General features: G+C 36.6%; 1 protein-coding gene across 1 annotated transcript in view; it reads right to left on the bottom strand.

The window, feature by feature from the left end:
* The window catches only part of LOC120428285 (uncharacterized), a 30,658-nt gene extending 18,998 nt beyond the window's left edge, over positions 1–11,660 (bottom strand). The window contains exons 1-2 of the mRNA XM_039593593.2: positions 11,158–11,660; positions 10,774–11,100 (exon numbers count right to left, since the gene is read on the bottom strand). Of these exons, the coding sequence (XP_039449527.1) occupies positions 10,774–11,100; positions 11,158–11,359 (529 nt within the window). The 5' untranslated portion in view covers positions 11,360–11,660. The remainder of the gene's footprint in view (positions 1–10,773; positions 11,101–11,157) is intronic.
* Positions 11,661–14,674: the final 3,014 nt, after the last annotated feature.

Genomic DNA, 14,674 nt, shown 5'->3' with positions numbered 1-14,674 from the left:
AGGTATTTATTCCTAAAAATTAGGAATAATAATGGTCCGCCATCTTGGATTATACCTAAATATTAGTAATTTTGGTTCCCTCACTTTTCCAGAAAATACCTAAAATTAAGGTATTTTGGTTCTACAATTATACCTAAAATATAGGAATTCTCGTACTAAAACGCTATTAGTAATTTTATTACTAATAGCCGATTAGTAATAAAATACCTTATTGCAGTCAGGTTCGATTATACCTAAAAATTAGGAATTTATACCTAATGTCCGTTTTGCGTGTACAGAGCACTCAAATATCAATCGCAAAACACTTGAAATTTCGGTGATTGGCCATGAAATAATGTCAATAGCCAAACACTTGAATTTTGAATGGTGTTGAAAAATAAAAGTACGTACAAGCGATTTACAGGTTCTTGCTTGCTAGTCGTGCACGCTACCACTGCGCCGGCCGGCCAGTTGAAGACGGGAGAGTTTTTTGTGCTATTGGTTCTTGCCTCGCTTCTAGCCTTCGATGAAAGTCGCGCAAAAATCAATCAGTGAAACACATTAAATTCATGTGGATAATCACGTTGACTTTGAATAGTGCCTGTTTTGGGTAGAACTTAAGATCATTTTCAATTGTTTTGCTCATCACTTTGAATAGTTCAAGAAGGTGGGACAAATTCATGAGCAAAACACTTGAAAAGCTCGAGCCACCTGAATGAAAATAACAAGTTAAAAAATACCAAAAAGTCAACCGCCTAAACACTTGCATTTGATAGTTGTTTGGATTGATGTTGAAACACAAACCAATTAGATCTACGATGTGACTTTATTCAATCATTCAAGTGTTTGGGCACTTGAATAAAAAGTGTGGCATATTTTCAGTGTGTTCAAACTTATTAAATTTTATGCACGCTAAACGAGGGGGCCCAAAGTGGATCTCAATGTTTGAGTTTGTTTGAACGATCTCAATTTTGATTAAATGTTATTGCACGGTCAGTTTCTTACTGGACTCGATCGGACCAACAAACATAACAAACATATTCCGTTCTGTCGATAAGTGATTCTTATGTAAAATTGGCCGGGGAATACGATGGTGAGGTCAAATTTAAAAAATAAAAAGTCAAGGTAGTTATGTCACAGACATAACCGGAATGGCGTAGACTACGTAAAGTTTTGATATGTGGACAGAGTTTTCCATATCTTAATTTTGAAGAATTAGCTAGATACTTGAAATACATTAACGGAATAAGATCGTGAATGGGAGATGGACCCCCCAACAAGACAGAACTTACACACTCTTAGGCCAGTAAACTCAATCGGACCGTGTACGTACCGGTTGTTGAAACGGAATTCGTATACGATTCGAATTGAATTCCGATTTAGTTGACTTTTACTAGAAAGAGATGGCAAATCTAATGCGAACAAAACCGCAGCTGCCATGTAAACATACTTTGAATGTGTTGGTAAATCTTTGACTAGAAAGCCTTATTCCAACAACAAGATCGAATGGAGGAAGGAAAGACAAGAACGAAAAACGTTTTTTTCGCGAACCGAATGAATGTTTGGTAGTAGAATGAGGGGGAGGGAGAGGGGTGAGGGGTCGTCCCGCCCGTGTGGATCAATCGGACCGCGCACTGGACTCACAATCCAGAGTTCGCTGGTTCGAATCCCGCGGCGGGCGCTCTAAAATTCTTTGTGTAAATATGGGTATTCGGCGCCGTCGCTCCGTGCCATACTTTCATACACTTAGGAGCCCAGGGCGGCGAAGTCCTTGTAGATAAAAGGAAGACACTAGTGGTTGGTACTAGCAATGGTGGCCGACAGCTATAAAGTCAACTTCGTTTTTTTCGAGAGGGGTTGGGGCGAGAGCAGCCTCAGAAAGCTGTGCAATCCGTCACCCCCGAAGACCAACATTTGTTCCTGAAAAGCATTTCACGGACTCATGACGGGTGGTACGAGAGACGGGGAGTGAGGGCAATTCCGAAAAGTTTGGAATCCTCACGCCATTCCTCTTGTTTGACAACCACGGCTTGGCCTACGAGAAGCATCTGTCCGGCGAGAAGGCAGCAGGCGACGCTTTGTTGTTGCAGACTCGTCCCGGGTGGGACGAGGGACGGGGAGTGAGGGCAACTCCGGAGAGTTGGGCAGTCCGCACCCCCTTCCTCAGAATATTCAAACGGTCCGGCCATCGAGAGGCAACTGTCGACGACGAGAAGGCCATGCGCGCTTCTGTTGTAGCTCTGGTCCCACTCTCTCCTGCTGCTCTGGTCCTCTTCTGCTGCTGCTTGTGTTCTGGTCTCTCTGCTCTGCTGCTGCTGGTCTGGCCGGTCCTAGGTCTAATACGTGAATGTTGGTCTGAAAACTGGCGCACTTTTTTATATATGTTTTCGGCTCGCTACTTCCCCTCCTTTTTCGCGACCGACACTCGGTCGCGTTGCTCGGGTGATTTTCCCCTCAAAATAGGTACTTGACATTCCCGTCCGTGAGTGGGAAGCGCTCATTTTGCTTGCAAAATCTCTGAATTTTGAAAACATTTTAAATCATTGAATTGTTTCAATAGTAAAACTATTTTGCCAACACTGAAAATTTTATAGCAAATTGCTGAATAATTTTCGAATCGAATGGAACATAAATCGTGTCGATTCGATTAGAGGGAAGGAAGATATAAGCACTAGCGTGCCCAGCTCTTTGAGGAAGGTGGGGCAATAATATGAACGTTTTGAAAATTACGCCATATATGGAAACCCCCTGACCAAATTAAAAACAAATTTCTCAGGGAGGGTAGGGCAGTTGCCCCATGTTGCCCCACCCTGTGCACGCTAGTGGATATGAGCGTTTGACGGATGACGCAGTCATCCAGGGCCTTCGGCCCGGGTTTTTTGGAATGGCACCTCAGTACCTTCGAGTAAGACGTAGTCTAGAAAATATATTTAAATCTAAATTTTGATCACGGAAATGGATTCTACGTCCAATTTCCTTCAAAATTGAGTCTAAGACCGACCCTCTAAGATGTGTGGTTCCTGAGTTATCGTCGTTTGAAGATTGGGGTTTCGCTCAAAAATCGCCAAAAAGTCGATTTTTTGAGAGGGTACAAAAACGGAGGGGGTGGGCCGATTTGGATGAAATTCGGGATTTTGGCATGTTTTGATAGTCTACAGCTCTGCCAAATTTGAGCAGAATCGGAGATGGTAATTTTCAAATTTGCATTTTTTCTTGCACACTTCAAGTGGAATGACTCATGTGTCAAACCAGTACAAACATTAGGGCGAAAGATTTTACGGAAAACATCCCGCAAAATGTTTGAACGGGGATGACATTTTCTAGGTTAATGATCTGTCATTTAGTTTCAGAAAGCGCTCCTTTTTCTATCTTGCCACACTCATTCACTACGTTTGCAATTTGACATCTCTTATATAAAAATTTAGTCCTAATTTGATTTTGCTTCCTGCAGTTGAACATGTTCAACTCGAGCTTCATCGATTTTTTTTTCATAAAATTATTTTTATTAGGTCCTTTTCGGTACACCCTTACCAAAAATCATGATTTTTTGAGTTCCAAATCCCACTTTTCATACGATTTTTTCAGTTCAACCCATGTAACCATTTTTATGGTTGTAGTACCTGAACTCAAAAAATCGTATGAAAAGTGGGATTTGGAAATCAAAAAATCATGATTTTTGGTAAGGGTGTACTGGGACCTGGTTAGGACCGAGTCAGCTTTTGTAATTACATTGTTCTTAATGCTAAGAGTAATTACAGAGGGTCTTGTGTGTAAATGTTAGTGGGAGGGGAAACTTCATCGATTTGTCACGCAAAAGTTTCTTCGATTGTGAGTCGATTCGTCTAACTGTCAACACCCTACACGCTCAATTTGGACTACCCAAACTTTGCTTAGTTTATGATCTTTTTGAGAAACGAATACGCGTAAATGTCAACATTTGCGCTCTTAGTCAAAAACAAGAAGTTTAAAGTATGTTTCGATCAAGTTTAATATTTTTTTTTCAAATGTTTTCAGGAGCTCGCTGCTGATTCACATGTGCCCGGAACGGTTCCGCACCAACACGGCGGCTTCGCCGTGTACAAGATGCACTTTGCACCGTTGATGAGCTAATTTAACGCGGGCAGGGAGTTTCTCAACTTTTCTTGTACTAAAAGCTCGACGGCACTTCGTTTGTACTAATAAGTTATTATTTATCTAAAAGATGTATTATTTTTTAAATGGCGAAGCTTCACAACTTTTTACACAATGTTTTGAAACGGTACAGAACATAACCTAACCTAATTTTGTTCGAACGCGAACGCTTAAAACCTAGCTAAAATTTGATCCTTTTGGCACTGTGTATTCGTATAACCTATTTTTCTTCAGCTCAATAAAGAAAAGAGGCAAACTTTTTTTTTTGAGAATTTCAACAGAACTTTAGCATGGCGACCACTCCACTTAAAAGTGGGACTCTAGGGGCTTTCGTTTGCGATGCCGCTTCGCTGCTGCCGGAATACGGAATTGTACGGTGAGCAGAAGGTGAGGGAGAAGAACGGATTTGGTGAATGATCGATTTGGGAATAAAGCTGGATGTTGCGTTTGGTTTGTGCCAGGCGCCGAATTTTTTTAAACCTTGGTTAACACGTAAATTTAGAGCTTTGCGAGTAGCGGTTAAACACATCACATAGAACATAAATGGGGGAAAAAATGGAGAGCGCAAAATGGTGGGCGAATCGATTTTTGGAAAACGAGCGTAAAAATACACAAGCACAAGTGTGACATGTAACGTAACGGTAACGAGCACTATAGCAAAATTGATTATGTATAGCGTATGCGGTTATTTGTTTATTTGTTTTTTTTTGTAATGTACTGATTTTTTGCCGAAATTCTATAAATATATTCATTTATTTATATAAAAAGTCCTATCAATATTAATTAACATGCTTGAAAATCGTTTAGAAAATATAAAAAAACGAATCCAAATTATATGAAGTTCATTTTAGCGTGTTTTGTTTATTTTGGACCTACCTTTTTTCAACACCCTCAGCAAACGTCAAACTATACAAAATTGCTGCCGGATCTTTTCCGGGAGAGATCCGGAAAAACATCCGGCAGCAATTTGTATTGATTTGACGTTTGCTGAGGGTGCTGAAAAGTTTGGTTATGTTACTGCTTGCCTAAGACAACGTCTGTTTTTCCAACCTGCCAATTTAAATATCGAAATATTTTAACTTAAACTTTCTTTAAAAAGGAATCAGGAATGCGTTATTCATAATTTCATAAATTAAATTTAGTCCCGAAACATTTATGATTCAATTTCATTCTATAATGACAAGCTTCATTCAAAAATCAGCAATCAATATGCAAATTTCCCAAACATTGAATGTTATTTAATTTAAACATGAATTATAAAAAACTTTTTCATTTCACGCTCAATCAAAATTACTTATTTTATGAAAAATATTTGAAAACCTGTGTTCTACGAGATTTGAAAAAGATTCTGTGAGTTTACCAAAATGACTCAATTTCCAGAAAAAAAATTAAAAAAAAATGAGGGAAATGCAACATGCCATCATTAAACACTCAGATTTCATGAAACTCGAACCTACCCAAAAATGAGTAGGAGAGAAAAATGTCATGTGTGAGTGCATTTTACTTAAATTATGGTGAATCAGTTTTGATTAAATCTGAGTGAAATTCTTCAGTATTTGAGGGTTCGACGAAGTCAACAGCATGTAATTCCATCGAACACCTAATGTTGGCATATCACCACCACTGATTTGACGTTTGCTGAATGTGCCGAAAAGTTTGGTTATGTTAGGCATTTTAAATATTTCGGCAAATTTTGCATTTAAAACTGCAGAAAAATTAGTTTAGCAAATGTGAATGTGAATTAATTTCAAATGAAGTTCAATGAGGAATAATACTTAAGTGCAATATACTAGTCACGAATATTTTTTTAGATTTGTTACTTATATTCGAGTACTATGGACATGTGAATGATATCTATTTCCTATTTTCAGTTGTGGGCTTTATAATTTTGACAATCACTTTTCAACAGGGCATTTATGATGCCTAGCATAGGAATGATTTAGGACTGTTTGTTTGAACATTTATTTGACACTGTTGGTAGTTCTGCATTATCTACTTTGAATTGACTGACCTTACTCGAGTAATCTAAGTTATAAAAAAAAACAGTTAAGTTGTAATATCTTGTGTTATAATGTTGTTATAGGAATCAACAAACAACTGTTATATCATTACGTAAATTTAAGTTTGAAGACATTTACACAATTTTTGACACTTATTTACCGCAGCGAGCAGTCAAGTTTGCTTTCTTATAAAGGAGATATGAAACATTACTATCACAATAAACTTGTGCGACCCGTTGACGTCACGAGAGTTTATGAAACGGAACCTTAATACCTATGTTGTTGATTAGGGATGCAGCTAATTGACTCAAATGGATCATGATCGTGATGGCTTAGGTTAAGTTTGGATTTGCTTTGTAAACAAATGGAAGCTTGCAACGTTAGACATGAAACATAATGACGAATCCCAACAAGTCTGTTAGCAACATAAACGCGAATCTTAACTATATAACAACCAATGTAATGTAAACATCAGGGGGGAGGACAGCGAAAATTTCCGACCGAAACGTCAAACGTCTCAAAGTTACTCACTTCTCACTGCTACCCAATTTTGCTTAACACTGTCCTACCCCCTGTTGAGTAAGCGTTTCTTCAGAGAGGATCGAGGGATCAAACCGGGGCAAAACACCAAAACTTTAAAAGCTAATAAGCGGCTGTTCGCTCTTCTCCATGGCCGTTTTGCGTGCCCTCAGATGGACCAGCACGGGCGCCCCGAGCAGCGAGTGCATCCGCTCGAAGCTAAACTCGTCCGTCGTCGGATGGTCACCGGCCACATTCAGCAGGTCCATCACGTTCAGCTGAGAGGTGACAGTGGAGGAGCTCACCGGCGGTTCCGGCGGTGATCGCAGCTCCAGGTTGACGGCTTCACTGCGATGGGGATGCTGGTGGATGGCGGCAATCGGTGCGGGAGGCGCTCGCCGGATCACTTTCGGCGACGGGAGGACCGTTGAGGCGTCGCTCGCGACGAATTCTGGAGTTTCGGATTTTTTTGTTTGCGGGTGGGCGCGGATTTTGAAAAGGTCGAATTTTTGGGGTTTGGTTAAGAATAAAAAAAAAGTTGTACAGACACCGAGATTGTTGGTTTAGTTAGGCTTAATAATATAAGGATTGAGATTCGTAGAAATTAAAAACAAATACTGCAGACCGAAAGCTTGGAATTTAGTTTTAAAGTTACTAAACTTGGTTTTAATTACAGACATTTTTGAAAAGATTCATATACAAATGGCACAGTTTTTGGTTGATTGCTCAATATTATATTCTTTTCCCCAGCAAAACAAATGTTAAGTGGGGCCTTTGAATGATATAATGATCAAATTAAATTTGAATCCATCGGATACTGCCTTATTTTGTGTAATTCTGTGATTTCGGAATATACCCGTCCGGATTCAGCTGAAAATTCTTCATTGATTAAATTTGTTTATCATTTTTTTTTAAATGAAATAGGCAAGTTAAAACAAACCTTCTTCCATTAATAATTATTAATCTAACAATGTTGATAGTTCGCACAGATAGAGGAAATATACCCATTTTAAGCCTAATAAGCGGTCGTGTTTGAATGATGCTGGATAATCTGGAAGTGTTCTTTGAAATACCAAAACCAAGTACACCAACGAGTAGAGCAACTTTTTGTGAACATTTCTGTTGAATTTCACTTTTATTAAAAGTTATTTTATTCCTTTTACAAGCATTGGAAAAATATATTTCCCAAATGCATTCTAATCAGACGAGAATGCATTGGGCCACGCCCATTTTCCTATTTTCACCTTAGTTCTTTTTTCTTCCAGCGCTCTTTTGGGTCTGCTTAGTGCTGTCAAAATTGATGAAATTTTAAGCGAACACTCACGAAAAGTAGCATTTTTAGAGAAAGTTTCCTGGCATCACTGGCTCACTCCAACAGGCGCTGCTGGCGGTGTTGGTGGCCACCCTTTGTTCTTTATTTGTCTTCGCTTCTCGCTCGGATTTCTTCAGCCTTCGATTGGAATGGGTCGTCAAAATTGAAACGTCAAAAGACTTGGCGCGTTTGTTTTTTTGATGGCGCTTGCTAATTATTAAAATGTTTCGGAATTATTTTTCAAGTGAGTGACCAACTAATGTTCAAAAGAACATGTTGCCGGTAGTTTGAAGCAATTTCATATCTTAAGCGCATTAAAATCGTTAGTGCAAGTGAAAAGATATTGATGGCGACTTTCGTTAAGCAGTTAAGCTCTCATCTTGCGTGTGGATGTGTGTGCCAACAAAATGATGAGAAATGGTCTCGCAAAATAGAAATTATGATCAAAAGTGCATTAAATTTGATCTTTTCAGCCAGTAAATGGCATAAATTCGCGTGCTCACTCGAGGCGGTAAATGTATAACCTAAATAATATTTTTGGAGTTTTAATCGAGCATCAAACTCTCCATATGGCAAAGATAGGTGTTTGATTAAAAAGGGTATATTTTTCCTACCCGTTTTGATTGCCACCAAATTTGTTCCAGATATGCCCTTGAGTTTCAAACCACGCGTAGCAAAACAGGTACCATTGATATAAAGTTCATCTGCAGAAGAAAAATATGTGTCTGTACCTATCGGGTACTCATTTTCAGATACCTCATTTTCTGCTTTTGAAGTACCGGCAAGCCGAGCAAACATAAACAAAAAAATATTTCTAAAATTTCAGAAACTCAAAAATTTAAGAAATCGTCAGTTTAAAAAATTCAAATTCAATAATAAAAAAAACTAAATTCCAAAATTCTAAAAATTCAAAGATTCTGAAATTCAAAATCTCAAAAATTTGAAAGTTCTGAAATAAAAAAAAATAAAAAAATCTACAATACAAAAATTTAAAAAATCTCCAAAAATCAGAGCTTCAAAATTTCCAAAGTTTTAAAATTTGAATTATCAAAAATTAAAAAAAAAATATTTTTTTATCTGTTTTAATTTGTTGAAGAATTATTTTAAATTTAAATTTGGTTTTTTTTTCGGTTTTATAAAAAAATATTACTGCTTGTTTTTTTTTTAATTTATTTATTTCTATCCAGATTTTTAAGCGAAGATGTCGTAACGAATGGTGCACACCCGAAATGTCAAAATCGCGCAGTGGTACTAACGATAGAAAAATAGTGTTGCTGTCATGCCATGGCAAATCATTTGTTTCAAATTTTGTATTTTTTTTAAATTTTGCAGCATTTTTTATTTTTTCATTTTTTTTTATTTCTTAATTTTTTTAAATTAAAAAAAATATTAAACATTTTATTTTTTTTTCCGTGCTTGATTCGATTTTTCCATGCATAATTCCATTTCAATTCAATTTTCAATTCAATTCAATTTTTTTTTTTCGAGATAGCATGTTACAATTTGGTTTCTGCTTGTATAGAGATTTGGATTTTCCTTACAACTATGAATGTTTCAGATACTGACTTGGTAGCATAGAAATTGTTTGTTTCAAATCTTCAAATCTAGGAAAAGGGTGGTAAAAAACCTAGCGAAATCCATAACTGTGATAATTCCATTTGATTCGGTAGCAACCAGGCTAAATACCGGGTAGCAAAGTGAAATCCCGAAGAACTGAGAGCAAATTTGCTGGTTGACGTCGGGTGCAAATTTGATTTGCTTCGATGTTTGCCCCCAGCGCTGGAGATGCACTTAGGTTGTGCTAACAAGGAGATTCACAAAAATCTCCAGCTGATTGATTTTCTTCGAGAAGTTCGGATTTTTTTTGCGTGTTTCGTCTCCTCTCTCTTTCGCGGGTGAAGAGAGTTCTCAAGCGAAAATGAATATTTTGCGATTATTCCATCCCTGGTTAGGCTTTAAAAAATACAGAAATAAATCATTTCACCATGTTTATTTCTCATTAGCATTGTCAAAAAAATAAAAATAAAATAAATAAATTTTAATTGCATTTTTAACCTAGATTTTGTGTTGTGTTTTACCCATATTAGGTGTAAAATTTTACCCAGATTGCTAGTTCAAAAGTTACGCAGATTTGACAGACAACGGTTGTACAAAGTTCTGTTTTAAAGGCTTTTACGCATAATCTGGCTGCGATTTGTGTGAAATTTTACACAGTTCTGTCTAATCTGGATTTTGCGTGGCAAGCTATTCAGAAATGTGTAAATGGGTCAAATCGCAGATTTGGGCTAACTTTCGGTGAATTCAGAATGAAATTGACTCAAATCTGACAGATGTCCCATTTACTTATTTCTGAGAAGGTTTGGCTTTGACAAAAAATGAGTAATTTGTGCGTGTGGGATTTGCCTACAAACTTATATTAAGATACTTGTTCAGAATTTTGATTGGTTTTTTAAAGTCAAATTTCAGATTTAGTTCAAACGTATTTCTCAAAGAATCATAAGATTGAATCGGTTGTAGCGGCAGCATTGAATGAACTGATTGGTAAAAATTCTGAAAGGTCAGAATAGATGATGAAACGGTTATAACTTTTAATTTTGTTCGAATCTTTCCAATTATGTTAAAATTAGTAGGTATTATCAGTGACCTAGTAAAAAGACGAGTGAGAAATCATTTTGCAATCCTACGCACCACTCTAGCCAATGCGTTAAACGAGAGACAATGCGAACAAAAAGGTTTGAAAAGAAGCTTGAAAAACATCATGCACGCAAAGTTAAACGAAAAACCGGAAGCAAAAAAAGCGATCAGCAGAAATCTTTATCTCCGAGAACTCACCGGCATTCGTTGCGTACTCGATCGGTGGCACCGCCGGCCTGTGCTGGAAGCCTGGATTCTGCCGCCGGGGTGGCGCCTTCGGTGGTGGCGGCAGCGGTGAGTTCTCCAACGCGTCGTCCGCGCTCAACTTGCCACCGTCCTCGATTTCGTCCAGCTGGCGCTGCAACTCGGCCACCATCAGCTTCATGTAGTCGTACCCGGCACAGGTCAGGGCTTTCATCCACTGCTCCATGTTGCCCTGGGATTCGGTGCTCAGGTAGTATGTCCGATTGTTGGCGCCGTGGAAAATTATCTGAAAGCAGTACTGTTCGCCCTCTTCGGCGAGTTCTGAAAAAAAGGCAAGTCCGTTAAAATCATGAAACTCCACACTTTTCAACCACTTACCAACGGTGCAACCCTCCAGGATGATCATCCCGAGCGGTTCTCGGTCCCCTTTTCGCTCGAAGTAAAACAGCAGGTTCCCCTTGAGGACGAACCATCGCCGCTGCCAGCTTTTGTTCACCTCTCCCCGTTTGTTGAGCCACCCTTCCAAATCCACCGGCGGAGTGGTCGCAAACATGCACAGATTCTTCTCGTTGATCTTCATCGTTGTTCCGGTGTGACTCACCGCAAGATCTTCCCAAAGGGGCACCGCCCACCAACGTCCAGCGAAAAAAGATCGATTCCCTTTTTTTTTGTTTTTGTTGTTCGAAGTCTAACACCAACAATGGAGCATTTTTGGCCGTCACGCGAGACTATTTTTAACGCCGCATCAGAATGATGCAAAAAAAAAATGCCACCGCTGTGTGATTGGGTTTGCTATTTTTATAATTTTTGGTTGTTGATCGCGCTCGGAAAACAAAATAATTAAAAAGTCGCGGCGAGACGACCAAATCGATTGACTGACTGACAGCTGTCTGGGTTCTGGGTTGCGGACGATCCCGCCTTGCACTCTCAAACGGAACTGTCGAAAAGTGTGACGTTTCAGCAAAAAGTGCCATGAGAGAATGCACGTTTGAGTGGAATTACTGAGAACTAACATAATGTTCCAAAAATAAAATTGTAATTGTAATTGTAATTTTATTTGGCAACGATATCCTGTTAGTCAGACTTTTTATCAGGGCAAGGACTGTTAAATATAAATTATACTCAAAGAATGTAATACAAAGTGTCTAATGACATAAATACGAATGGACAAAAGGCCAAACTTTTGTAGGAACTGCTAATGTTCAAAAGAATGGGGAAAAAGTATCAAAATATAACGAAAAAGGTGACACTTTTGAGCGGTGTCAAAAAGTTTTCCGCAACATCGCTTTTTTTTGGGACACACTACTGCTTGTGGGCCAATACGCACCTCCCAAGAAACGAAATCAAGAAATGGCTTTACGAACAGCAGAACAAAGGAGAGGGAACGATTTTCTTCACCCTGTCTGGCTTGCTCTGCTACCGCTGCTGCCCATTTGGAATTTTCTTGGCCAGTTCTGATCAGGAAAAAAAACATAATTAATCAAGGAACTGCTTATTTTATCAACCCACAATAATGTTACAAAGTATTTAGAAACGTGGTTGTATTGCGGCCTAAAATCGATTTGATTTTTAAATCAATTTTAAAATATAATGTTCGCAACATTTCCTGACAGAATGTAAAACTTGGCCACAGTTGATTCATTGAACCACAGTTGATTTTTTGAAACTTTGCATAAAAATTAAAAAAGATATTTTTCTTTGGTCTGATTTTTATAGTTGTATGCTAAAATCAAGGATCTGACACGCATGTAGTTTCCTGAAGTCACCGCCAGAGGCGCTGTCAATATTGTTTATGTGTGGTTTTTGAAAAGGTCGTATAATATACAAACATAACAATTTTTCCAAATTATTTTTTGTTAGTTTTCACTATCTTTTGCATAAATATTTGAGATAATTACATGTATTACTTTTAAAACTTTGTACTATTTTGATATTATAATTGTTAAATGTGGAGAAATTTTCAAATATCAAAAAAGTACAATGTTTTACTTGACCATCCAAGCAATATATCACAATACACTAAACTAAAAATGAAATAGATTCAATTCTTTGAAACAACATAAATTACGTTTGATTCTTCCTGACCTTTGGTTTAAAATAAATTGCGCTATTAAAATACTCACTCAATTCCCGTCGAAAATGTTTTAAACTAGTTTTAATTGAATACCAAGAAGGAGATATGCTAACCTTATGTTATGCTCGATGGAATTAAATGCTGATCCCCAGGGTTAGTAAAATTTCACGATTTCGCGGACAGTGTGAAATCCGCGAAATTTGGCTTTTTCCGCGAAATCCCGTGAAATTTTATGTTTGTATGAAAATGTAACGATTTTTCTCAAAATAATTTATCAAACTCAAATAGGAATAAAACATAATCATCTGAACTACTGTAGAATTAAGCGAGAGAATACCCTGGTTTAATTACTAATATAGGGTTAGTAATTTTTAACGATTTCGTGGACGACGCGAAATTCGTGAAATTTATCAATTTCTCAAATCATTTTTTTAAATAACAACTTAATAAATATATCATCGATAAAGACTATTTAATTAAATTTTATTAGTTTTCAATTAAAAAGCTTGAATATATAATATGTAAGTCAAGATGATATGAACCATTTGAAGAAATGTTCAGATTTTTTATTAAAAATTTTAATTAATTTTTTTTGAATGTTATAGTTTCGAAAGAAATTAAAAGAATCAAGCTTTATTTCATTCAAAATAAAATTTAGTGAATTTTTTATCTTTGAAATTACATTTTAAAAACATATATTTTTTTCTGAGTCCAGTTTAATTTTAACGATATTTGGGTGAATGATTCCCTTGAAAGTAAAAAAATACTACTTTTTTGTTTGCTTTTCTCTTCAAGAATAAACATTTCGATTTTGTTAAAAATTATATTATTTTTGCCAATTGATTTTAAATTTAGTTTTAGTGAGCTGAAACTCATAAAAAATATGTTTAATGGAGTAAATGTCGCAGAAAATTCAATTTATTTAACTCATTTTGGCTGGACAAGATTGTTAAATTTGCTTTGATATGAAATTCAATAAAATGTAAAATTTTATAACAGAAGTAAATTAGCGAAAACTTTTTAGCTTAATTAGTCGAATATTAAAAAATCAGTTCAGTAAATCAGAATACGCGTGCCCTAACATTTTGTTTCAAAATATATATAGAGCCCATCAATAAACCAAGTGGAAACTTTTTTTTAAAATTAGAAGATTTTTGTGTCATGTTTAAATTTAGTGAAGATTTTTTTAGTTTATTGAATAGTCATATATAATTAAGCTCAAAAAGTAGTTTCTTAATTTAAACATTGGATTTTCAGAGTTATTTTATCATTTTTCACGTTCCGCGAAATTTGCATGAAATTTGGTGTTTTAAAATTGAGGTCCCCGTGAAATTTGCAATTTTCGAGCGTGAAAAATCACTAAGCCTTGATCCCCAGGTTCCAGTCCGAGATTAAATGTAAATCTTTTTAAAGAAAAAAAAAATAAACAAAAAAAAGTTTTAATTTTTGTAAATTATGACCGATGCGCATACGACCTTTTCAAACGCTATACGCGTCAAAAGCTTGATTCGATTTTGTCAATTTAATTTTTAAATTCCAATTTGTTGTCTACCCTCTTTCCGAAAATCCAGAACATATTATCAAATAACCTAAAATTGAACAGAAGAAAAAAATACATTTTCAAAAAATTTCAAAATTTCAACGAAATTTTGAGTGCAATCAGCTAAAAAAAAATTAAAAAAAAACATTCCCCTGTATTTATAACCGTTTTTAACATGTGTTCACAGATCGTTCAATAAATATATTCAATTGAACTTTCGACGTTCGCGAAGTTTTTGTTCGCAAAAAAATTATAGTAACCTATCTTAACTATCTTAACCT

This window comes from Culex pipiens, chromosome 1 (genome assembly GCF_016801865.2).
Source record: "Culex pipiens pallens isolate TS chromosome 1, TS_CPP_V2, whole genome shotgun sequence".
NCBI lineage: Eukaryota > Metazoa > Arthropoda > Insecta > Diptera > Culicidae > Culex > Culex pipiens.
Note: the sequence above shows the minus strand (reverse complement) of the source record. Positions and strands in the feature narration are given on the sequence as shown.